The sequence below is a fragment of the Suricata suricatta genome, chromosome 5 (genome assembly GCF_006229205.1).
Source record: "Suricata suricatta isolate VVHF042 chromosome 5, meerkat_22Aug2017_6uvM2_HiC, whole genome shotgun sequence".
NCBI classification, from domain to species: Eukaryota; Metazoa; Chordata; class Mammalia; order Carnivora; family Herpestidae; genus Suricata; species Suricata suricatta.
In genome coordinates, this window is record NC_043704.1 from 119,483,913 (window position 1) to 119,510,858 (window position 26,946).

Below are 26,946 nucleotides of genomic sequence, written 5' to 3' on the forward strand. Positions count from 1 at the left end.
CATAACCCCTACTACTGGACAATGACCCAGAAGAGGTATCTGATATGAAGTAATTTTTAAAATAAATTTTTTAATGTCTTTTATTTATTTTTGAGAGACAGAGAGACAGTGCGAGTAGGGGAGGGTCAGAGAGAGGGAGACACAGAATCTGAAGCAGGCTCCAGGCTCTGAGGTAGCTGTCAGCACAGAGCCTGAGGTGGGGCTCAAACCCACGAACAGTGAGATCATGACTTGAGCTGAAGCCAGACGCTTAACCAACTGAGCCACCCAGGCGCCCCTGATATGAAGTAATTTTTAATATTACTCAACTAGCATTTTGAATCATGTTTGCTGTCAGGCCAGCATGTTCGTGTCACTTACTGAGCGAGCCTAGCCAATTGCATCAAGATTTGCAGCTCAAAGCAGTTTTACTATTTTAACATGTACGCAGTTTATGGTAGAAATTGAATGCTAATAAGGCACTCCCCACAGTCTCTCAGGAAATATCTAGGATCCATTCTACTTCTAACTGTTAGAGTAGAAAAGAAAGTACAATAATTTCATTCACAACTAAAAAATCATAGCACTGTTTCAAGTAAAGCCTTGAAGTAAAAAATATACATATTTAAAGGGATTCTACTAGGAATCATTATTATTCAGTCAGAGCCTACCTAAAATGTTCATCACTCTTACCAGCTGTTGAAGAGACCATTCCTTTGGTATTAGTCAACAATAACATAGTTGTGTATTTAACCTGGTCAAGAAAAGACTGGGGACAGAACAGGTAAACACAAGACATATACTATTAGAGTGGAACACTAAAATTAAAAAGCATTATGAGTTAGGGGCGCCAGGATGGCTCAGGTGGTTGGGCGTCTGACTCTTGATTTCGGCTCAAGTCATGATCTCGTGGTTTGGGGTTGAGCCTGCGTCTGGCTCTGTGCAGACAGCAGGGAGTCTGCTTGAGACATGCTCCCCCTCCCCCTCTCCCTCTCCCTCTCTCTCATTCGTTCTTTCTCTCTCAGGGTCGAGCCCCATGTCCGGCTGTGCGCTGGTAACAGGGAACCTGCTTGGGATTCTCCCTGTCTCTTTCTCTCAAAATAAATGAATAGACTTTTAAAAAAGTTAAATCAAGGAAATTATCACTTCTAAACCATAAAACACTATCTCACTGTATACTTTAACATGGAAGTATGTACATGATGCTTAGTAAAAGAAACAAGTTACAAAATAGGCTGCATAATGTTAATTTTTAAAAATAAAATATACTACGTATGTTACCATATGAATTTACTACAAGTCATCTACTAAAACACTGACAGAAGTTATCTTTCATTGGTAGGATTTCAGATTTTTTTGCTCATCTAGATTTCAAAAATTTCTACTACCAGAGAGTCCTGTTTTTTAGTAAAAAATAAAGTTTAAAAAATTGCTTGAAACTACTTTTCAGTTTTAGAAATTCAAATCTATGAACATCTTAGAGAAAATATTTAGTATTTCTTTCTACATTCATACAAAAGTTTGGTTTTATTTACATCTGTCATCATTTTTTAGATTTGGATTACAGAAAAACAAGTTTGGTGTTTTTTGTTTGGTTTGGTTTTTGGAGAGGATAGTTTGAGTTCAGCAAAACATTTCCTAGTCTCTCTGAAGCCAGGTGACAGTGGCTAAGGACAGCCATATGATACAATTTTGGCCAATAATATATAAGTAGACATTGCTGGTGGGACATCTGAAGAAGCTTGTTGAATGGGACTCCCAAACCTCAGTGGTGGCTTGAGAGGCTGAAGAACTTAAACAAAGCAGTCTACAGTCTCATGGTACTGAGTATATAAAAACTGGAGTCCCGGGCCCAACAAGGTAGAGTGCCACTGGCAAATAGGAAGCTTTTCTGTTGGAATCTCCAAGGACTATGCCTAAAGAGTAAGCGTGAACAACACTGACCAGCCTTTACAAAGACCAAAACTGGGGTGCCTGGGTGGCTCAGTCAGTTAAGAGTCATACCCTTGATTTTGGCACAGGTCACGCATGACCTCATAGTTAGTGAGCTCAAGCCCCATGTCAGACTTTGTGCTAAAAGCATGGAGCCTGCTTAGGATTCTCTCTGCCCCTCCCCAGCTTGTGTATGTGTGCACACTACACTCTCTCTTTCCAAAAAAAAAAAGTTAAAAAGAAAAAAGAAAAAGAAAAACAAAGACCAAAATCTAGCCTAGAATCAGCCAAATCCCTACCAAACCTCTAGATACGCCAAAAGTAAAAAACTAAATCTCTGAAGGAAAAAAAAAACTTATCATCCATACTCTCAAGTTATATCTAAACTATTTCATATTTTTCAATGTCTAGCATTCCATCAAAAATTATGAAGCATGCCAGAAGATAAGACCATACACCAAAACCAAAAATGAAAACAAAAACCAACAAAAAGCAATTGATTTATAGAAGATGGAAACGTTGGAGTTCACTGACAGAGGTCAAAACAGCTGCATAAAATTTTTACAAAGGTAGGGGTGCCTGGGTGGCTTAGTCGGTTAAGCATCCGGCTTTGGCTCAGGTCGTGATCTCACGGCTCGTGGGTTCGAGCCCCGCATCAGGCTCTGTTCTGACAGCTAGCTCAGAGCCTGGAGCCTGCTTTGGATTCTGTATCTCCCTCTCTCTCTGACCCTCCCCTGTTCATGCTCTCTCTCTCTGTCTCTCAAAAATAAATTAAAATCATAAAAAAATTTTTTAATTTTTACGAAGGTAAACAACAAAATGAAAAAGCCAACAAGACTCTTGAAAACTACAAAGTGTATCAAAAGAAAAATTTAGAATTAGGCAATAAAATAACCACAATAAAGAGATATTTAACAGCAAATTAGCCATAGCTGAAATGAGAACTGGTAAGATGGGAGATAATTAGTCAGTGGAAAATATTCACAGTGAAGCAGAGAGGGCGAGAACTTAAGAGACATAGGAAAACATAGGAAAATGGTCTATTATTCATGTAACTGGAATCCCAGAAGAGGAGACAGAAAAAAATGGGAATTTGAAGGGGAAAAAAAAGTAAAGAAATAATTGCCTGGAATTTTCCAACTAAAGAAAGACATCAAGGCAGAGATTTAAGAGCCCCAAGGTACACCCATAGGATAAACATAAAGAAAATCGTATGTAGGCAGAGCATAGTAAAACTGCTAAAAGCAGATTTTTAAAAAAATCTTAAAAGCAACTAAAGAAAATGAAGACATGAGCCACAATGAACTAACTACAGGACTCTGATAAGAAACTATGTTTGATGATAAACATGCAGTATGATTTGGTCCATGACTGCTTTCTTACTATCCAATCTCCTAAGGGAGGTTCAATGACAAAATACCTTTCATATATGTCAGAAAATATGGGAAGATTAGATAACTGGCAAGGTATTCTATAGGTTTTATTTAAAGTAAAACAAATAAAGGGCGCCTGGGTGGCTCAGCCAGTTAAGTGCCCAATTTTGGCTCAAGCCATGATCTCCCAGTTCAAGCTCCAAATTGAGCTCTGTGCTGACAGCTCGAGCCTGGAGCCTGCTTCAGATTCCGTCTCCCTATCTTTCTGCACCTTCCCAGCTCGTGCTCTGCTTCTCTCAAAAATAAGCAAACATTAAAAATTAAAAAAATATAACGTAAACCAAATTCTTGGGAGCTATAATTCTGTATGTATTTTATAGCAATGATTATGTTTATATGATTATAGCAATTATATGACATTAATTTGTACTAGGTAGCATATTTAGGAAGTTATATTACTCCGGGACTATATGAAAGTTTAGTATTTTATATGCTAGCTTTATTTCAATCACTTTTACAAAAGTTCACACACAGAAAAATCTGATTTTTGTAGAAGATATCATGAGAAATTCAGCATACAGTTTCAGAAACTCAGGTGAATTACAGGTATTTGGGCAAAACCCAATACACACACTTAAACATTCTTTGGTTTAGATTTTTTTTTTAGTTTTTATCACAAAATGCTACATTATAACAACCTTTCCACATAAAAGAACTCAGTATATTTCAACTGGCGGGAAGTTTTCTTTATATTGGGGGGGAATCTCAACTTCTTTTTAACTGGCAGATATTTTCATATATAGTAAATCATTTTGGACACAGTTTGCTGTCAGATGAAAAACAAAATAAAGGTTTTCCTTAATCTCTCTTATTTTTGGGTGGATTTCTTCTTCTCCTTAAAGAAGTATTACAATCTAGAATGGTTCCTTCCTTTGTTATTTCAAGTTTACAGTTTTACAAATGAAATTTTTACAAAATCAACCTGCAACAATGAATTGTAACTTTATGTTCACTGTCTTTAATCAAGCATGTAAAAAAAAAAAACCCAGATGTATGAATTAATAGATATGACCATTGCATTTATTATTTGTAATGCTTGTTTAAATAGGTTGGGCAGAGGCCATATTAAAAAAAAAAAAACATAAAACAATCAGTAACTTGTGGCATGATCCAGAAATTCAAGATAAGCTTGTTGGTAAAGACTTATTAACTAAGTCATTACATCAAAAAGACATGACTGACAGCCCATCTGGATTTACTGCTTGTACAAGTTGTATGACACAAACACCTTTAATTATGAGAGCACCAAGCTTTCCATATAGGAGATATGGTTTACTCAGTCTTATGTAAGTCATGCTCTTTATCACAGCACCTAAGAACTAAAGAAAGGAAAAATGCTTTGTTTGTTTTGAGTTCCAGAATGATATACCTAACAGCATGGCTGCTGATCACTGAAGCCAAAAAGAGGATTTATAGAAAGAGGCACCTACAGAATCCATATTACTTTCACTTCTATGGAAAACAGTCGGAGAAAGAACACTAAGTTTAGTACTAAGTTTAGTAGGATGATAACCACTAAATCAGAACTAAGAAACTAAGGAAGAGAATGCTTCAAAAAGGAGAGTGGTCAACTGTACCAAATCTACTGGAAGATTATGTAAGAGGAGGACTGAAAAATGTCCACCAGACTTATTGACACAATGTCATGGGTAATATTATGGAGAATCTTTTGTGTTCTCTCTCTGGCCCTTTGTGGGGTATGAAGGCAGATCCCAGAAGGTTAAGAAGAGAAGGGTTCAATTGAAGGGAGAAACTACAAAACAAAAACAAAAAAATAACAGAAAAAAAAAAGTGGAGGAAAATACATTCATGAATTACTAATACTAATATCTCAAATGTTTGAAAACTGAAAATAATTTTCATTAAAAAATTTTTTTAAATGTTTATTCATTTTTGAGAGAGAGCATGAGCAGGGGAAGGGCAGAGAGAGAGGGAGACAGAGAATCTGAAGCAGGCTCCAGGCTACGAGCTATCAGCACAGAGCCCCCTGTGGAGCTCAAACTCACAAATTGTAAGATCATGACCTGAGTCAAAGTCAGACACTCAACTGATTGAGCCACCCAGGCACCTTGAAAATAATTTTCATTTTTAACGGCAATAATAAAGCATCCAGGAAACAATCCAAAGTAAGAGGTTACTGTTCTTCGTAATTTTCAACTATTTTGATATAAAACCCATCTTACTACTACTGGGATATTTTCATTTGAAGGCTCAATTACATTTCTGCATATTACTTCCCAACAACTTCAAAACTGAAGGGAATCCTACACAATGAAGTTCTCATTTCACAGATGAAGATTCTCAGACAACAACAGGTTAGCAACTGTTCTGGGTACAAATACCAATTAGTGGTAGAGCTAGGAAAATAAATATCTTCCCCTCTGAAGGAGAGATGCCAATAATTTCTTCTACTCAAACCCTTTCTTAGGGAAGATGCCTACCCAAAGCCCCAAAATAGACTGCTTGGTAACTCTGCCCCAATCATACCACTTAGAATGCAGTGGACGTATGATCCAAGTTGGGCCAAATTCTCTAACTTGTGGCACAGAAGCAAATCAGATCTTAGAAAGTGAGGGGTTGTAGGCTCATGTAAACTCAAAGGCTGATGTGGGCATTTTTTTAGCTGTCAGCAAGAGATTAGGGAGAAGCAGAAGTGAGAAACATGTAATCTCATCAGACATACAAAAAGAATACAAGGGAATCTCATCATTAAATAGTGGGTTTTGTTCCTTCCACTTTGCAAAGTGAATAGTATTAAAATGAGAGGGCAAGATAGAAAATATTTATTCATTTTACAAAATGAGAGGGAAAGGAAAAAACACTATTTAATCAGTGAGCACTTATACTCAATGAGCACAGTGAGCATATGAACAGGAAAAAATGAATCAGTGGATTCAGTTCCCAAGTGCCCCTTGCAGTATCTACTGCTACACTGAGTGACAGTCCACAATTTAAAGATACAACATAGGTGCACCTGGTTTGGTCAGTTAAGTGTCCAACTCTTGATTTTGGCTCAGCTGTTCACAGGATTGAGTCCTACAATGGGTTCTGTACTGACAGCACAGAGACTGCTTGGGATCCTCTCTCTCCTACCCTCTTTCTACCCCTCCCCTGCTCACATATTCTCTCAAAATAAATAAAGAAACATTAAAAAAAGATACAATATATATTTTCATTCACCATGGTCCCAAATGCAAGCCAACTATTTTATGTAATAGTCACCCAAAAACAAACCACCCAATATTTTACTATATTTTATGAGAAATCTTTTCAAAACTAATTTTGACTATCTAAACTGCATCTAGTTTATTATTATAAGAACCTGACCTCCACTTAAGAGGCAGCTCCTCTTAAGTAAATGCCTAACAACATCCAGCTCTCCCTGGCTATACCAAAGTTTCTATAATTATACTCCAAGAAGTTCCCTAGGAACTTTGAAATGCCCCTCCCTTTTTCTTTAAGCTAATTTGAGTAGGCTTCTGTTCCTTATACTCAGATGTTCCCTCCTAAGAATCTGCTGAAGCCTTTTCATGACCAACAGTATAAATAGGGAAATGCAGTAAAGCTTTTTTAGAATCAGACAAGATCTCTATTGGAACCATGGCTCCATCACCTACCTAACAGTTCTATGACTTTGGAGATGTAATTTAATCTCTATGAATCCATTTTCTCTATTTGTAAAATGGAGGTTAACACTACCTACACCTCATAATGCTTTCCTGAAGATTAAATGAGAAAATGTATATTAATACTTAGCACTGTGCCTGGCATATACCATTTAATCATTAATAGTACCTACTAGGTGGGATTCCTACTGAACTCAATCCGTGTCATAGGTTTCTTCTATGGCTCCAAGATATTTTGTAAAATTCTATAAATTTATGCAAGTGAACAAATTTATTAACAAAGTAGGATTTGCATGAAGCATAGGCTGCTCTTCTATCTTTTCAAGGCTCACAACGTTAATTTTGTATTCCTGTGTCGGTTTGGGGGCCAAACAACACTATTTCCAATAGTCCCATATTAACCTGAAAGGTGTTCTGCATTTCTCCCACCCACTCAAATACTCTTCCTTCTAAAGTGCATTTTAAAAAGTAGATCTTACGAATTATCACTTAATCAAAAGACTTGTAAAGGTTAATAACTCATAGTAATGATCATCACTCAGAACAAATAAAAAGTGTTGACATTATCTCTACTAGTGAAATGCTATTTCCAGGATTTTATGATTAAGAGATGAGTTTTACATACTCGACTAATTAAAAGCCTGTTGTCTAGTACTAATCTCTAATACCATCTCCAAGAATTATACATTCTACACAGATTTCTACATTTTGAGAGTTGGGGGCCTTAAATCCTTTAGCAAATTCATATTGGCCATAAGAAAAGAATGAACTTTAATAAATTACATCTTTAAAATAATCCTCAAATTTCATACCAAATTCTCAAAGCCTTTTCTTATCTTGTGTTTTGTTAAAGCTATTAAAAAGGAAAACTTGTAATAGTTTTATATTAATAACTTTAAAACCTTCATATCTACCTTTTGGTAAAGGTATATTAAGGAAACAGCCACCTGAGCTACTGATGGTAAACAGGTATTTTATATTTGTGTAGCAATTCACAGCTTTCAAAATGCTGTTAAAAATATTTCATTTAATTCTCACAATCATATGAGTCAACATGGCAACTTTTATTTCCATTTTATAGAAATAAAATTCAAGGTCAGTAAAGCAACCACATATGAAAATTAGGATCTACATTTTCTGACTTCTTGTGCAAAATCCTTTCCATTTCATCACACTGCCTTTCACCTGTGTCATACACAACAGTGGCTAATTGAGATCTGAATAATAGTTATTGCCTAAAAGAATGAAAAGAACATTAAAATGAGGTACAGTGAAGAAAACAGGAAAAGTTTCAATTATATTTTGTACTTCAGAAGGGGATTTATATACAAATGCTCTAAGTTTCTGAGAATTTAATCAAAGAGAATGCTTGAGAGGTTATGAGGAAATAGAGACACAGGCACTTTATTTGCAAATATCTGTGGGTGTGCATAAAGCACTTTTTCTTGTCTTAAACTTCTGTTTGAGTCACAGCGGCAAATTAGAACTTCTTTTAGAGAGGAAGAATTCTGCTCGCAGTATGTCCTCGGGAAATGGTTTCACAATCCTTCCCATGTTTTATAAATAAACAGGGTTACAAAAAAAGGATTCCCTTCAGATAGAAATAACAATTTCTAAGAGCAATTCAGACTTTTCAGAAAGAAATAGAAAGTTAAGCTACTTCGCTAAACATATATCTTTACTCACATAAAGAATGTGTAAGAACTCTTATTCACGCAAGAGGAAAGAAGAGCTTTAAAAAAAGTAACGATACCCTTCTAAATAAAGAGAAGGGTGAACACAGGAAGGGTGGGGGTGGGGACGAAAGGCTTCACAAGGTGGGCTCAGGCACGGTCTGAGTGAGTATTTCCCCAAGACTAGTTTATTAAGAGAATCAGCAACATCCTGGTCAGAACAGATGAAATCACAGACTTTTGGGATTTTCTTCAAAGTCAGAACACAGCTTTTCTCTTAAAAAAAATCCCCAATCTAAAAAAGTTAATAATTGCCACTGTGATTCAAACAAAAGAACTAAAGCAGGAAAAGAATATCCCCAATATAACCCCCCAAAATACACACACACTCTCTCTCTCTCTCTTTCTCTCTCACGTGCATTATTCTTGAATTCAAGGCAAGGCATTTCTTTCCAGCTACATATTACCTAAAGGTCTATAATATTCGGTCCCAGAATTTAAAATAATGTGTAATAGCGCTGTCTGTATAAACCACTATAGTTAGTTTTTTCCACTCACTTTCTGCATGGTGACAGTCTCTCATACCACTTAGGCCTTACTATTTACCTGAACCTCTGAATTGGAGTCAACAGGCTGTAGTGAAAACCAAGTTTCTTTGCCACTGTGGTTACATAAGTCTTCTTTTTTGATGGCTACTTTTCCTAAAGAAAATAAAACAATAGATGAGAAACATATTTTGTATAATCATTACCACTGCTAAAAAAAAATCATTCGCACTGTTACAGGTAATACTTTATAGAAAACATTTTAAAACAATTTGTACATACTGGTATTAAAAAATCCACTTTTTTCCCCCCACCAAACTTTTGCTTTAATGGGTCTCAAAATTCTGTGACCAAATTTTGGTCAAGTTGTTTTCTATACCCTAAAGAATGAAAAAGTGCCTCAGTTCTCCCTGCCCCTTGGCAGACCCTTTTCTGGGTCATTTTGAATCAAAGGATTAGACAAAACTTCAGTTGTATTTACATGCAACTGAATTTTTTAGTTATTCAGATTCACGTTTTCACCCAAAGTTCATTCCACGTAAAAAGCAATGTCCAGGGGCACCTGGGTGGCTCAGTGGGTTAAGCATCCGACTTGAGCTCAGGTCATGATCTCATGGTCCATGAGTTTGAGCCCTGTATTGGGCTCTGTGCTGACACTTCAGTCTGGAGCCTGCTTCAGCTCCTGTATCTCCTCTCTCTCTGCCCCTACCCCACTCATGCTCTATCTTTCAAAAATAAAACATTAAAAAAATTAAAATAAAAAAGCAAAGTCCAATGACAGGGCAAACTTATCCTCCCCAACCTTTAGCACTATGAATAAATCATATGTTCTCTCTAGACAGACATATTTGCACTTAAGAGTTCACAAGCTCCAAGAGAAAAAGATAAACAATATCATACATCACTAACAATATTAAAAATTGACTTGAAAATTATAGATTAAAACAATAATTTTCTTTAAAATCTGCTTTCATCAAAACGTTATAAACATTGCTTCTGTTGCTCCAAGGCATACCAAAAAAATAATAATAAATAATGATAATCAAGCAGTTCCCTAAAGAGTTTCTACCTTAGAGATACAGTACAATGCACAAAGTGGTAGGAGAGGAAGAAACAGAAATGTTCTTATTATAATGAAGTATTTGCCATGTTGGTACAAAGCATTTCCTTCCTCAATTCAAGTTTTAAGAAGCAGACACAGTTTTGCATATGACTGACAATTTATTCCAAGACTCTACACAAAAGCTTCAACAAAGAATATATACTGAAGTCAAAGTTCACTTTCTTTCATCAAATAAGAATTTTCACTTTAAGTACCCTAATTATACTTCATGCTCTTTCTCTTCTGATCTATCTTGGTCTTTTAGTTCTACATTTGAAAACTTTAAGCAAACAGTAAAAAGTTTTCTATCAGGATTTATCAATTTTTCTGTATCAAGTGCTAAGGAAAGGTATGACAAGAAAAAAACACAGAAAAAACTTTCTTTACAATTTTATTTGGAATTAGGTAGTGGCGATGGTTGCACAAATCTGTGAATACACCAATAATCACTGCAGGGGCACGTGGGTGACTCAGTCTGTTAAATGTCCAACTTTGGCTCAGGTCATGGTCTCATGGTTCCTTCAAGTCCCACATCAGGTTCTGCACTGACAGGGCAGAGCCTGCTTGGAATTCTGTCCCTCCACTCTCTCTCTGCCCCTCCTGCCCTGCTCACGCTTTCTCAAAATAAATAAACATAAATAAATAAAACAGATAGATAGATGGATGGGTGGATAAATAAATTGTATGAAGTCTAGTATAAAGGCCAAAATTTTCTTGTGAATATACACAATTTATAATTCATTCAAACCTTGTAGGAAACTGAACCAGAAAAACAATGTATTTCAGTGCTTTTTTTTGGTTAAATTTAAGACACAAAATGATGGGAAAACAAATTCTTCCACTACTGGATATACAGATTAAAAGCCAAGTACAGAATTTAGGCACTCAAATACTCTTTGTACTGTTGAAGTTTAGGTTAAGAGACAAATTACACAAATCTCTTGATAGGTTTTACCTATGGGTTACATCAAATCCCTAGCAATTCATCATAATTCCAGGAATGGCTTAAGATACAGAATCATGATACGATATAAGCAAGAATCACGTCTCGGATAAGCCTCACTGGCTGTGATACTGCCACTGCACAAAGCTTTGTGACAAGGAATTAAATACTGCATGTCACAAATGATTATGATTATCAAAAGCCTATCAAGTGGTTCCATTTACCACTGAATCCACTCCAGATATGATCATTAAGGCAACGTATAACAGTTTGATACATATATATACACACACATGTACATATAGAAATAGATCTACAGATCCTATAGCTGAAGTTCTTACATTTTGAAAATAACTCATTTTTCCCTTTAAGATTCTTGGTATCTATGCACCATTTAGGTCCTCTTTCCAGAAAAATGCAGATATTATCTTGCATGTAATTTTAAGAGAGTTTACTCACCATCCAATAACTCATTGGTAGGTAGATTCCTGGTTAAAGCCTGATAAGACAGTTTCCAGGATTTTTAGTTTTATACATAATTTATGAATATGTACACAAATATACATGTATTTTATATTTATAAGTATTACCAAAGCAAGACCCTAACTTAAAACTAGAGTTTTTGAAAAAGTTTATTGGGAAGTTTACTGGCTTGATTGATTCATTTACTCATTCAACAAATAATCACAACGCCACTGTGCTTTAATATTTTTTTTTTTTTAATGTTTTATTTAGTTTTTTGATACAGAGAGAGACAGAGCATGAGAGGGGGAGGGGCAGAGAGAGGAGGAGACACAGAACCAGAAGCAGGCTCCAGGCTCTGAGCGGTCTGTACAGAGCCTGACGCAGGGCTCGAACCCACGAATGTGAGATCTGACCTGAGCCGAAGTCGGAGGCTTAACCGACTGAGCCACCCAGGCGCCCCAACACCACTGTGCTTTAAATGGTGATACGATTTCCAGACTCCCCTCACCAAAATCTACTTAATTAGTAAAACTTGTAAGAACTAGAGTAGGAACTCTACTCAGATCATCGAGTATCTGCCTTTATAACAGGTGTCTTTCCAAATGAGAATCTTCTTAGTTCACAGGTAAAAATTCCCAGAAGCAAGTACCTTCTTCCTTCTACCTATCTTGTGCAGCCATGGCACTCACTGTCACGAAAGAGTTGAATGATTCTTGTCCTCTAAGAGAGAAACCCTTCTCTGATTAGCTGCAAAAATTCTTTGCCTCTAAGGTCCTAAAGATTGCCTAAGTTTAGTGTTCACCATTTTGAACAAAGTTAACTCATTACTTTAGTGGCCATGATATCACCAACCTCAAGGAAAAAAAAATCTTTCAGGGACAAACTACTCAACAAATTATTTAAAGGTATTATTTCATTTCCCCACTGTTCTAACAAACTCATAGAAAGAGCTTAGATCAAACACACACATACATACAGACACACACCCACCCCCCAGATGCTGTACCAGTTCCTTAAAATAAGACAAGGAGGGGAAACACAAAAAGAAATGAAGGAACTGTGGGCACAGAAACTATCTTTGTTGGTCTCTAAGTAAAAAAAAAAAAAAAAAAAAAAAAAAAAAAAAAGTATTCTCAGCTTTCCAGCACTTCTAAACAGCATTTTCCTGCCATCTGTAAAAACTGTGCTATATTTGGACCCCAGTTTTAGACACAACATATTCATAGAAATTTCATCCTGTGTATCAGGATCACCAACTGGCAAATCTTGATAGTCCTGTTCTACATGGACACTAGTAGAAATGGATGAAAAGAGCAGATATAAGTAGTGACAACTGTGACTGTCTATACAGGATGAAAATGGACCAAAACACTGAACAAACTCTGGCATGTAGTCAATAACAGCATTTCAGTCAATCACAAAACTTTGATGCCCTAGTGTATAGAGGTTAGGGGACATTTTGTTCTCCATTGTTGACTGGTATATTAATAGTCCCCCCAAATCATACTTCCTATGGTCCCCTCTAGCACAGACCCTGGGTTGGCCATGTCACTTGCTTTTGCCAAATGGGACATCAGCAAATGTGATGCAAGCAGAATCTTACTAAACATCTGTCCAGTAGGTCTTACCCTCTTAAAACCCCAATATTATATGGAAAGGGAGATCCAGATAATAGCCAGCACCAGCCACCAGACATATGCATCAGGCTGTTCAGTCCAGTCAATCTTCCAGATAAGTGCACATTAGTGATCCTAGCTGAGACCAGCAGAAGAATCACCAGTTGGGCTCAGTCCAAATTAACAACCCTCAGGATCATGACCATATATATAGTTGATGTATTAAGCCACCAAGAATTGCAATGGTTTGTTATATACCAATAGATAAGTGATACAGACCCTAGCCAAAGAGATATGAAAGTGTCATCTGAGGCAATTTTTTAGGGTAGTTCTATTTATTTTTATTTATTTATTTATTTATTTATTTATTAATAGTTTATTATCAAGTTAGTTTCCATATAACACCCAGTGCTCTTTCCCACAAGTGCCCTCCTCCCTGTCCATCACCCCCCTTCAGCCCTCAGTTTGTTTTCAGTATTCAAGAGTCTCTCATGATTTGCCTCCCTCTTTTTCCCCCTTCTCCCTCCCCATGGTCCTGTTATGTTTCTCCTGTTAGACTTATGAGTGAAAACATATGGTAACAAGAGACGTCCTCCCATCTTAGGCAATTTTTAAACAGTGGGTTTGACTTTAGAGCTAAATGCCAGCAGAAATTACAAACTGAAGTGTTAGAAAAGAGCTTAGCAATCTTAAACTCAGTCTTATTTTATAGATGAGCCAGGCCTAAGATGGTAAAGTGATGTGTTTAAGGTCACAGAGCCAGTAAGTGACATAGTCATGAATTCAGGTCACTGATATCCTAGTGAAATTCTCTTATACTGTTCTGAACCAAGGGGAAAGATAAAAATGTTGCTGAAGTCAGATAACCATAGTTTCGTTTTTGAGCCTAGATTCCCCCTCAAACTAAAATACCTAGAAAATATACATTAGAGGATAAAATACATGTTTTCTTTTTCTACTAGAATTCTCATTGGAAATGGAAATACATTCTTACATAAAACTTTTATCTTTTAAGCGAGGACACTATACCTTAGATCAATATATCACACAGTAAAAGATTTTTAAAACCTCAATTTTGCAACTTCCTATCTTTTTATAAGAAAGTTCCTAGGTCTTAAGTTTTAAATTCATAAATTTATGCCCAACATAAAATATTTTGCCCCATATTAATATCAGTTATTAGTTCTGAGAAGGGGATTTGGAGGGATTAAGTGGTCAAAATGAATTAGAATTATCTGTAGTACTACAATTTGAAATTTTTTTATATAAAGACAAAAATTCATATATGACTTATACAATTAAAAAACAAGCTCTTAAAACTATATTTAGCTAGTGCACATTCTCAAATATTTTTAAGTTTCAATGATGGTTCTTTCAATTTTAGCTCAAATTTCATTTGAAAATGCTATAGTACTGTTTAATCTACAACTTGGCAACTAAGAATTATAAAATAATTGAACTCAATTTTCAATAGCTCAAAATTTTTTTATAAAAAGAAACAACCCTGGGGTGCCTGGATGGTTCAGTGGGGTATGACTCTTGATTTCAACTTGGGTTAAGATCCCAGAGCTGAGCCTCGAGTTAGGCTCTGCATTGAGGATGTAACCTACTTAAAATTTTCTACCTCTCCCCTCTGTTCCCTCTGCCTGTCTCCCCTGTTGATGCTTTAAAAAGCAACAACCGAACTTTGTGAGTTAATGACAAAAGAAAATATGTTAAACTACAAAAATGTACAAATTCATAAATGAAAACCATTTTCCAACTTTAAATTAACAGATACATACATACATGCTGAGTTTAATAATAATTCCTATGTGTGGAAAAAAAACTGCCACTAAATGTAAAAATTTTGTCTTAATAAAAATAAACTTACTTGAAAGAAAAGTTCTCATATCAAGTTATGGCTTTCTGATACTGTTCCACAAAGAACTGATTTTTACTTAAAATTTGTTTTTGCTTAAAAGTACAATTGACTTTTACTTTATAAAAAAACAGCACAGGGAACTTTTGGAAATCATAATTATAAACTTCAACTAAAGGCCTTTTCAAGAAATAATGTATGATGACCATAATATTACATGCAAACAATGAAAATTACAAAATTTTCTTAAAAAGACATGATAGACATACTCTCTCAAGGGTCGCTCAACAGAGCCTTTATCCAATCCTTACCCTACTCTCTTTCTTTCTAGTTGACATTAAAAGATCTCCTGGCCTTCTGAGATATGAATCTCTCCTATCTCTATTCCTACCTTCTTGATAAGTTTTATCAGTCTTCACTGATGCTTCATTTTCCCTGTGTTTTACTTATCTGTTCCCAGGGCAATTTCATTCATTCCTGCAGAGGCTTCAAGTATCACCTAATGCTTATGATTCTCAAATTCACATCTCCAGTTCTTCTAAGCTTCAGGATCTGTATTTCCAACAGTCAATTAAGAGGTCCACAAGATGTTCCCCAGGTAACACAAGTTTAACTTGTTTTAAATCAGGGGCGCTTGGGTGACTCAGTCAAGTGTCCGGCTTCAGATCAGGTCATGATCTTGCGGTTCATGAGTTCGAGCCCTGCATCAGGCTCTATTGTGGAGCCTGGAGTCTGCTTCGAATTCTGTGTCTCCCTCTCCCTCTCCCTCTGCCCCTCCCCTTCTCATGTGCTATTTCTCTCTCTCAAAAATGAATAAACTTAAAAAAAAAACTAAAAAAATAAAGAAATCAAAGTCATCCTCTCCTCTTCCCATCCTGCTGTGTGTTTTTTTTTTTTTTTATCTCAGGTCATGCTGGCCATAGAAACAATGTCATTTTTAACTCTTTCCTTTCTCACAATCCTTCATCCCCTTTCAGTCCCTAAACCCTACTTGAAGCTTCTTCAGTGAAGTACATTCTCTCATTCACATTCCCACTGCCACTGCCCTTCACATCTCACTTGATAAGACTCCCTGACTCTAATCTCTCTACTCTAAACCATAAACTACAGATTACATATGTAAAGTATGTATATCTATACATTAAGAGAACATATATACATATATATACATTTACACATGTAATCTACACTGAGTTTGTATTTCAGAAATACTGCTGTAGGTCATAAAAACTTATTAAACGATGGGGCACCTGGATGGCTCAATCAGTTAAGTGTCCAACTTCGGCTCAGGTCATGATCTCGCAGTTCATAGGTTCGAGCCCTGTGTCGGGTTCTGTGCTGACAACTCAGAGCCTAGAGCCTGCTTCAGATTCTATGTCCCCCCTCTGCCTTTCCCACGCTTGCCCTGTCTCTTTCTCTCTCAAAAATAAACAAACACAGGGGCGCCTGGGTGGCTCAGTTGGCTAAGCCTCCAACTTCGGCTCATGTCATGATCTCACGTTCATGGGTTCAAGCCCCGCATCAGGCTCTGTGCTGACAGCTCAGAGCCTGGAGCCTGCTTCCAATTCTGTGTCTCCCTCTCTCTCTGCCCCTCCCCCGCTCATGCTCTGTCTCTGTCTCAAAAATAAATAAAACATTAAAAAAATTTAAAAAAAAACAAAAAATTTTTAAGGTTGTTAAACTACAAAAGTATTCATGTGTATATAGTCATATATGATTTTTGAAAGATTTTTCTTTCCTTTTTTTTTTTTAATGTTTTCTCATTCTTAAAAGGTTCAACACTACTATCTATAGGATGAAGTCCAAAATCCTGAGCATGGTGTTTAGGGTCCATCACAACTTGGCCCCTATTTATATTCCCAGTTTCACTCTACCACCCTCTTCCTAAGTAATTCATATATTCCAGTAGATATACCACAAAAATGATTTGTTTTTTTTCTCCTCTAATTCTGTGAATCCCTATTACCTGGAAATTTCTTACTTTTCCTACCTAAGTAGTCTGTTAATCCTCCACCAAACAAGATTACCTGTTCTCTGTGCTCCCAAGTACTTTGTTCATACCTCCAGCCCAGATCCAATTATGACAAATTAGAGTTAGAGTACAAGTGTGTCTCGCAGATAGCCTGGGTTGTCTTCTTTGTATTCTTGTCTTTTGTTTGCCACACAGAAGTGTTTGTAAATGTTGGTTTAACTGAATTAAGGATGGGACCTCAGGGGTGATTCATAATTGAGGATTTGCTAGAAATAAAAGAGTCTGCATATAAATAAGGAACTCACAAGAAGAAAGACAACTAGGATAATACAAAGTCATTAAACTGTATTTTCTTTGGCTTTCAACAAGTTGAATAAGCAATCAAAAAGAGTCAAATATGACAGAGAGGCAGATAAGGATTCAACACTATGAAAATGCCTTTTATGGCAAAGACAAAGTATTTGTTATGTATACAGCTGAGAAAAATTAACATATTTAACAAATAAGGATGCTTAAGAGCAAATAAAAAAATCTACCCAAATGAAAAATAGCCATGACAATGAAAAACTAGTTTATAGAAGAAAAATATAAAAGACTAATAAACATACAAAAAATCCATCAAATTCATTGATAATCAGAAAAATACAAGTTAAAAATATTATTTTTCACCTATCAAGTTGGGAAGAATTCTTTTCAATGCTAATATCCAAAAATAACAAGGGTATGGTGAAATGATTATGACTAAGCCACGTTCAGGGGAATTTAAATTAGCACAGTTTTTCTGGGGGCCAATGTAAAAAACACAGAACAAATTTAAAAAATATTCATATCCTGGGGTGGCTAGGTGGCTCAGTCACTTAAGCGTCCAACTCTTAATTTTGGCTCATGTGGGACCAAGTCCAGCATCAGGCTCTGCTGACAGCATGGACCCTGCTTAGGATTCCCTCTCTTCCTTCCCCTCCCTCCCAGCTCATGCTACTAAGTAAACAAATAAACTTTAATAAATAAATAGGGGCACCTGGGCGGCTCAGTCAGTTAAGTGTCCGCCTTTGACTCAGGTCATTACCTCATGGTTCATGAGTTCAAGTCCTGCATCGGGCTCTGTGCTGTCAGCTCAGATCCTCGAGCCTGCTTTAGATTCTGTGTCTCCCTCTCATTCTCTCCCCCTACCCCACTCACACTCTGTCTCCCAAAAATAAATAAATGTTAAAAAAAAAAAAAAGAACCTGTTGAGCCTATAAATAAATGAAAATATTCATATCCTTTAACCCAGCATTTTCACTTCAAGGAATTTATTCTAAGAAAAAGAGACATGAAAAGATGTATGCAAGAAGGATGTTCACACCAACACCATTTTTTAAAGTTTATTTATTTATTTTGAGAGACTGAGAGAGAACAAGAAGGGCAGAGGCAGAGAAAGAGGAAGAGAGAGAGAATCTGAAGCAGGCTCTTTGCTGTCAGCACAGAACCAGACGCAGGGCTCGAACTCATAAACCATGAGATCATGACCCAAGCTCAAATCAAGAGTCAGATGCTCAATCAGCTGAGCCATCCAAGTGCCCCAGGATCTCATAGCAACACCATTTAGAGTATGAAAACATAAGTGTTCACCAACAAAGAGGTAGTTAAAATAATGTATTTCTTTACAGAGGATATTATTTAACAAATTATTGCTTAAAAATACTTAATAACAAGGGAAAAGGATCATTAAATGAAAAAAAGGAAAACAAAGCTGAATAGTATAATGTAATAATAAATACAGAGAATAAAGAATGGGAAGAAAATACACAAATTATTACCTAACTATTCCTGTGCACAGTCACTACCAGTCACTAAGAACATGTAATCATTTTAGAACTAACCCTATATATACTGTTTTTAAAGGTTATTTGATTTCCTCTAAAATGATTCTGGTAAACTTCAAAAAAGGTTTGCACTCATAGGTCTAACAGGAGAACAGGAGAAACCTAATGGAGGACCAGGGGGAGGGGAAAAGGGAAAGAGTTGAAGAAGGAGGGACGCAAAACTTGAGAGACTATTGAATACTGCAAACAAACTGAGGGTTGAAGGGTGGGGCAGAAAGAGGCGGTGGTGATGGGGGAGGGCACTTGTGGGGAAGAGCACTGGGTGTTGTATGGAAACCAATCTGACAATAAACTATTAAAAAAAAAAAAAGGTTTGCCAGGAAACTATAGAGGCCAGATTACAAAGATTTAAAAAGAAACAGTAGGCAGAAGCGTACAAACCATTTGTTAAGGCGTTCAACAGCAAAAGTGGAAATAAATTAGATGGTAGTTAAGAGAGGACAAAGTCAAATAAATCTTACTAAAAAGTCAAATTAATCATTTAAACTGTAGAAGACCTGAGCATGTTTCAAATCAGAAAGGAGAGATAGAAATGACAAAATTCACAATACTAAAAATCAAGAGGATAATACATGCAAATTATAGACCTCTACCTGTTATTAAAATACAGACAGTGGTACAAAGACCAGGACTCTGACACATACATGTCCGTTTAGCTTTGTTCTACTCCATGCCCACAAATCACACCCCAGCCTTAAGACACTTAATTAAGAAATAGCGGTCATGGTCACTAATGGAGCCAGAGAGAAACATATGTCTACATTAAAGCAAATCATTACTTCTATTAAAAAAGCTTGAAAAATAAATGTTCTCTGGAGATCAAATACTGTGATCTTTATATAAAAACATTCTTTGAACAATTCAATAAATACTTACCTAGTATTTACTAAATGTTAGGCACTCTGTAAGAGATAGTCTCTACCTTCATAAATATATTAGACTAGATAGTAAACAAAAAACTGATGAACAACTGTAATGATTACTATCAAAAATGCCCCATCAGGTACTCTGGAAACATGACACCATGACTGGGGGGAGACCAGTCAAGACACCTCCCAAGTGTTACCTAAGCTGAGCATACAAATTAAAAATAAGATTCACAAATAAACATGAAGAGTAGAGAAAAGGATTAGAAATGTTGAACATACAGAAACACCAATGCTGTGATTAAAGAAAATTATGAACAGTACATACCTATACGAAGGTCTCTTTGTAAAACATTCTTATCATAAACATAGAAAGACAAATACTGGAAAGTTCTTGGAATCTCAAAGTAAAATTCTTCACTGAAAAATGGGCTAGAGAGAAAAGGGTGAAAGCTCATTAAATTTCAATTTGACATTGTTCTCAAATAGAATTTTCAATAAAATACATTAGTGACTAAAACATCATAGCTCCAGAAGCTCCAAAATTATTCTCTATGCTAAGTTTCAATTAAACCCTGTACAAACCAACCAGAATTCTGAGGACTTCAATTGCTAGGTTGAACTCTGAACAGCTTTTCAGGAGTCCTATGGACAGAAGACCCAGGGGTGCCTAGGGTCATGTTCACCTAAAGTGGACACAAATAAGTCGAGGACAGTGCCATGCACACCATCATCTCAGAAATATAGCTATATTAATCACAATACACAATATGAAAGGATAATGTTATATAAAGTATTTTAAAGTATATTTAAGAAATTAAAATGGGTTATTTTAAATCAACTTGCATTATAAATTACATGTAATAAAATCCAATTTAAAGCACAGAGGTTAATGATTTGACAAATTTATACACCTGTGTTGTTTCCATCCCAGTCAAGATACAGTAGCATTTCTGCCTCCCCAGAGAGTTTCCGTATACTCTTCTGTAGTTATCCCACCAAACCTAACACAGGCAACCAACCAGTGATCTGATTTCTATTAAATAGCTCTGTCAAAGAATTTCATATAAATAGAATTAAATAATATGAACTCTTGTGCCTAGCTTCTCTCACTCAGCTTAACAACTGAGATTTTTCCATTCTGCTGTGTATAAAGGTAGCTCATATGTTTTAATTACTGCACACTATTCCATTCATGAATATTCCACAATCTATTCTCCCTGTCCAATCAGGTGAGTTGTTTCCAGTTTGGGCTATTAAAAAGAAAGCTGCTGGGGCGCCTGGGTGGCTCAGTCGGTTAAGCCTCTGACTTCGGCTCAGGTCAGATCTCACGTTCGTGGGTTCGAGCCCCACATCAGGCTGTGTGCTGACGGCTAGCTCAAAGCCTGGAGCCCGTTTCGGATTCTGTGTCTCCTTCTCTCTCTGCCCCTCCCCATCTCATGCTCTGTCTCTCTCTGTATCAAAAATAAATAAAACACTAAAAAAAAAAAAAATTAAAAAAAAAAGCTGCTATAACATTTTTGTAGACGGTTTTTTTCTGAACATATGCTTTCCATTATTTTGGGTAGATAGCTAAAAAAGTTGAATTGCTAAGTTAAAAGGTAGATGAATTTTTAACTTATAAGAAACTGTCACACTGTTTTCCAATACCTGTGTACCATCCAAATGTGTACTATTTACACTTCCACCAGCAGTGCAGGAGGGCTCCAGTTGTTCCATTTCATTGTCAAATTTTGCTACTGAAAGTCTTTTTAAAATTAGCTACTCTAGTGACTATGATAAGTTTTTACATCTGTGTAATTTCTACCTCAGTCAAGATACAGAACATTTCTATCTCCCCAGACAGTTCCCCTGTGCAATCACCTCCTCCATACTGTCACAAAAACCAGTGATCTGATTTCGATCATGACACATTTTGTTCAAGAATTTATAGTGACAGAGATAGCTTTAAATTGCATTTCCTTGATGACTAATGATGATGAGTATTTTTCATGTGCTTGTTGGCCATTTGTATATATTCTTTTGAGAAATATCTATTTGGTTTTCTCCACATATTTTAAATGGGCTGTCTGTCTTATTGGTTTTATTTTTGTTTTTAAATAAATTCTAGATACAAGTCCTTTGTCAGAATATTTTCTCCCAGCTGTGGCTTGCCATTTCATTTTCTTGACAGTGTCTGTTCAAGAGCAGAAGGTTCTGATTTTGATGAAATCTAGTTTCTCAATTTTCTTCTTTTATGACTAGTGATTTCTGCATCCTAAGTAAGAAATCTTTGCCTATCCCCAAGTTGCTAAGATTTTCTCCTATGAAACAACTTATTTTTTTTAATGCTTATTTAATTTTTAAGAGAATGAGCTGGGGAGAGGCAGAAAAAGAAGGAGACAGAGAATCTGAAGCACCCTCCAGGCTCTGAACTGTAAGCACAGAGCCCAATGTGGGTCTCCAACCCACAAACTGAGAGATCATGACTTGAGCTGAAGTCAGATGCTTAACCGACTTAACCACCGAGCCACCCTCAAACAATTTATTTTTATAAGTTTATTTTACGAATGCTACTTTGATGTTTAAATTCTTCTATAAAGACATGAAACTCTGAAATGCTAGGAAATACCTGTCAAGATCACCTCTTTCCTGGGAATGTTTGAAGAAATAAAGGATTCTTTGAAAATGTCACCAGAAAAAGCAATCTCTTTAGGATGTCACAATTTATTTTATTTTATTTTTTTAATGTTTATTTATTCTTGAGAGAAAGAGAGACAGTGCACAAACAGGGGAGGTGCAGAGAGTGAGGGAGACACAGAATCCAATGCAGGCTCCAGGCTCTGAGCTATCAGCACAGAGCCCGACATGAGGCTCGAACTCATAAACTGCGAGATCATGACCTGAGCTTAAGTCGGACGGTCAACAAACTGAGCCACCCAGGCGCCCCAGGATGTCACAATTTAAAAAAAGAAGCCGAAATGCAAAGGAAAATACTCTTACAGAAGTTATCTCTGACCTTGTCGGGAAACCACTAACTCAGCTTTTCAGTTGTTTATAATGCCTGGTCAACTTTTGCCAATGTTATTTTCTACTTCAAATGTAATAAAAATAAATTTTTAAAAGTTGGTCTTTCAAAATAACTGTAGTCCTCTAATTAATCTCAACATAAAAATTGACACAAAAACAACTATTAGGTGAGACATGACATGTTTATGTATTTTCTCCTTTGCATCATTTTGTAAACAATTATAAAATGGAGAATTTCCTTTCTATATCACATGCATGCACGTAAATATTATTTTTAAAATACATTTTCAAACCAAGGAAGAATACCACAGAACTATTCACTAAGTCATGTTATCATTATATCACCACAATCTCAGCAAGTTAATCCCCACATCTGGGTGCCCACGTCTTTAACTAACTAATTAATCAATCCATCTGAAGAAAACTTTTCAATAAGATTGGTAAGCAACAATGAATAGATTTACACAGTTTTTAAAACAACACTCTATTGCTATCATGGATATATGATCATGCATATGACTCCTAAGGAAATTCCTGGCATTGGGAAGAAAAGCACTGGGCACAAGCAGTATTGCTATTTCTCAGTTTGTTTATATACCATTCACTCTTTCAAAGAATTTGAGGTAGAAATTCAGGAGCTATAGATTTCATATAGGGCTCTTCCTTACCCTTTATGAAAACTCTGTATCTAGGCTGCCCATAAAAACTATAATATCCAAAATCCATAAAGATCTAAATGGTATCCACTGACTCTTGACTTGACAGCTTATCAAAATAAGGGGAAAAAAACACCAACACAAAAGCAAGGTGAGCAAAGTTTTATATTATAGATGCTTTCACCTTATTCCACAAGGAAAATGTTAGGAGTACCTAGAATCCAGGAAGTGCACTTGAAATAACCTAAGGTAACCACTGCCAATCTTAAAATATCTTCCAAGTTGCTATCCATCTAGAAAAACAGTTTAAGATGGATAAAAATAATTGGTTTCATCATCTTTGCCAACACAAATATCTAGAAAGGCAAACGTTTAAAAAAGAAAAAGTAAGCTAAATTTATTCACTAATTTACAAAGCTACATATTTGAAACTCCCACAAGTATTCAATTTATGGACAATTATTAGCTCTGTATATCACTGATTTTTGTGCGATATGGAATCAGGGTACATTGAGTGACAAACTAAGAATTATAACAGTTTCAGGTTCCAATCTCCGTTTTGCTTCCAACTTCCTATATTATATACACAAATTATTCAGCCTTTTGGTGACTCAGTTTCATCATGCATAACACATAAATAACAAAATTCTAATACAACAGGGACCAGTGATTTATGACTAAAGATGTGAAGTGTATTACTTTAAATTTTGGGGGGGATTACTGAAGTATTTTCAGCTTTCTACAATGCCTTTCCTATGAATGACACTATAGACATTCAAAACTATAAACATTGACAATAAAGATAAAAAGAGAAAAACCTCAGAGAAAAAAAGAGCAAGTATAAAGAAAAAAGATTATGAAAAAGAACATTAAAAAATAGATTCCCTAGGGGTGCCTGGGTGGCTCAGTCAGTTGAGGGTCCAATTCTTGGTTTCAGTTCAAATCATGATCTCACAGTTTGTGAGTTGGGGCCCTGCATCGGACTCTGCACTGACAGTACAGAGCCTGCTTGGGGATTTTGTAAACCCCAAAAACAGTTTACAGGAGTCCTGACAGTACTTCACCACACGTTCATGCCAACAACTCCTACCCAGTGCCCTTGTTTTGACTCTTATCTCTAAGACGGCATTCTGTCAGCACAGCTCTGTGCTAGAATTATGCCCTCAAATGCTATTAGAGGGCAGAGGTGGCACACTCTACCCTAAGAATCCATTCCCTTACACTGACTTGTGCAACTCTCATGAAGTAATTTATTCTCAAGAGAAAAAAAATGATGTACTTTGAGAAAAGTCCAAATGAATAGGAACAATTTAGCCTAGAGAACAAACTGACTTACATTGATAGTTGTTTTCAAAAACCTGAAAGATGTCATGACAAGGACAGATTAAGGTGTTTTCCAGAAATCCACGGGGTAGGATTAGGAGCAACTAAAAGGAAGCTACATTTTAAGGCAATGAAAAGCCACATGAAAGCCAGTACTGCATCTATCATGTTCTCGTGGATACAGGAATAAACAGCACCCAGCCAGTTGTTGGCATACAGTAGGTTCACCTTTTGACAGACACTATTTGACTAAATGTAAGAGTTTTCTAAGGGTTAGAATAGTTCTAAGAACAAATATTCTGCCTAAGAGGCAATGAACTCCTTGGTCACTGGAACAAACATTACTAAGCAAATGTCAGATGACCTCTTGTAATCAATAACTGTCAGAAGGAACCAAGCGTAAGGCAGCTGATTAGTCCAGCTCAAAAAACATTAAGGCTCCTTCAAACTCTGAGATTCTATAATTCTAAAAACAAATCCAGGATGTAAAAGAAAAGTCTCAGATAAAGGAAGTATTCTTGATGCATACAGTCTGGAAAAAGTATAAAATTTATTAATACATACCACATGAAAGATAATTTACCAATTTTTTTTTTTACAAACCTTAAAGACTTTTCAACAACCTGGGTACGATACACTTCTTCCTGGTCCAAATTTATGGTGCAGAAACAATCTCTCATTTTGTTGGGTCCAAGATATGGCAATAAATTTTTTGCTTCACCTGTTGGCAAAAAAATTAAAATTGGTGTTAAGTACCACCAGCTGCTTCATGCTAAACCTTATAAAGGATGAATTCAATTCAAAAGAATATTCCAGAGGTAGCACAAAAAAACCCCTAGTGATTACAGAAAGAAGTTGATCAATTTGGGCTAAAGGAATCTAGTGACAAGGCACCTAGGTGGCTCAGTCAGTTAAGCTTCGGACTTCAGCTCAGGTCATGACCTCATGGTACATGAATTCGAGTCCCACATCTAGATCTCTGCTGTCAGCAAGGAGCCCGCTTGGGATCCTCTGTTGCCCCCTCTCTGCCCCTCCCCTGCTCACATGTGTGCATTGCTTGCTCTCTCTCTCAAAAATAAACAAACATTTAAAAAAAAAAGGCATCCAGTCAGACTGCAGAGGAGCTGTGTATAAAGGGGAGTATAAGGTCATATTATATCATGGTGTCCAGGCTTGTGGAAAAGGGCAATCCCCCCCACTTGTCCTCTCCATCCAACCACCAATGCAACCTCCAGGACTTGACTCTACAACTAATCCCTCTTTCCTGCATCATCAATTCTCTCTAGTGGCTCATTCCCATCAGCATAAAAACAAGCTTTAATATTTCCCAATTTTTAAAGAGCACAAAAAGAAAAAAAAATCTCCTTGGGCTCCACGTCCTCCCTTGTGGTATCACTCCATTTCTAGACTCCCTTTCATCACAAATCTTCTCAAAAGCAACCATCTCTAGTCATTCTTTCTAATTCTTTACTCTTCATCCATTCTTCAACCCTCTCCCAGTCAGCTTCTAACTCCGTGACACACAGCAACTGTTCGAGCTAGCGTTATCAATGTTTTCCATATCTGCCAAGTCCAATGGTCATTTCTCTGCCCTGGTCCTACCTGATCTGGGGGCACTATTTAATAATAGTGAACACTAACATCCCTCCTTAAAATGCCTCTTTTCTTGGCTTCCACAACACAATTATTTCTGGCTTTCCTCCTATATCCCTGGCTCCCTGCTGACTTCTTTCCCTCCTCACCTCTAAATGTTGCAATGCTTCAGGGCTCAGTTCTGGACCACCTTCTCTTCTTTGCCTGTACAAGTCTTTCAAGTATGGTATTAATGCAGCTGTTTCCTCAGTCTGCATTTCCAGGCCTGATCTCTCCTCCTCAGCACTGGATGTGAATATCCAACTGCCCCCTTGGATATCCAGTAGGCATCTGGGATTTTAACAACTCCCAGGGAAACCATCTGACTTCCTCCCCTAAAACATCCTCTTCACCCAGTCTACCACCACCTTCCTCTCTTTTTTCTCACTATCCTCCCCAAACCTTCCCCACATCCAGATGATCAGTAAATCCAGCAAACCTCCAAAAC

The 26,946-nt window shown here is 36.5% G+C and overlaps 1 protein-coding gene and 1 non-coding gene across 2 annotated transcripts in view; both read right to left on the minus strand.

Annotated features, from left to right (window-relative positions):
- The window catches only part of RASA2 (RAS p21 protein activator 2), a 102,545-nt gene extending 76,958 nt beyond the window's left edge, over positions 1-25,587 (minus strand). Inside the window, exons 1-3 of the mRNA XM_029940151.1 lie at positions 25,470-25,587; positions 20,207-20,310; positions 9,250-9,344 (exon numbers count right to left, since the gene is read on the minus strand). Coding sequence (XP_029796011.1) covers positions 9,250-9,344; positions 20,207-20,310; positions 25,470-25,546 — 276 coding nt within the window. The 5' untranslated portion in view covers positions 25,547-25,587. The remainder of the gene's footprint in view (positions 1-9,249; positions 9,345-20,206; positions 20,311-25,469) is intronic.
- Positions 11,243-11,382, minus strand: LOC115293004. Its single transcript, XR_003909280.1, has one exon. It is a non-coding gene; the product is annotated as a U4 spliceosomal RNA (small nuclear RNA).
- Positions 25,588-26,946: the final 1,359 nt, after the last annotated feature.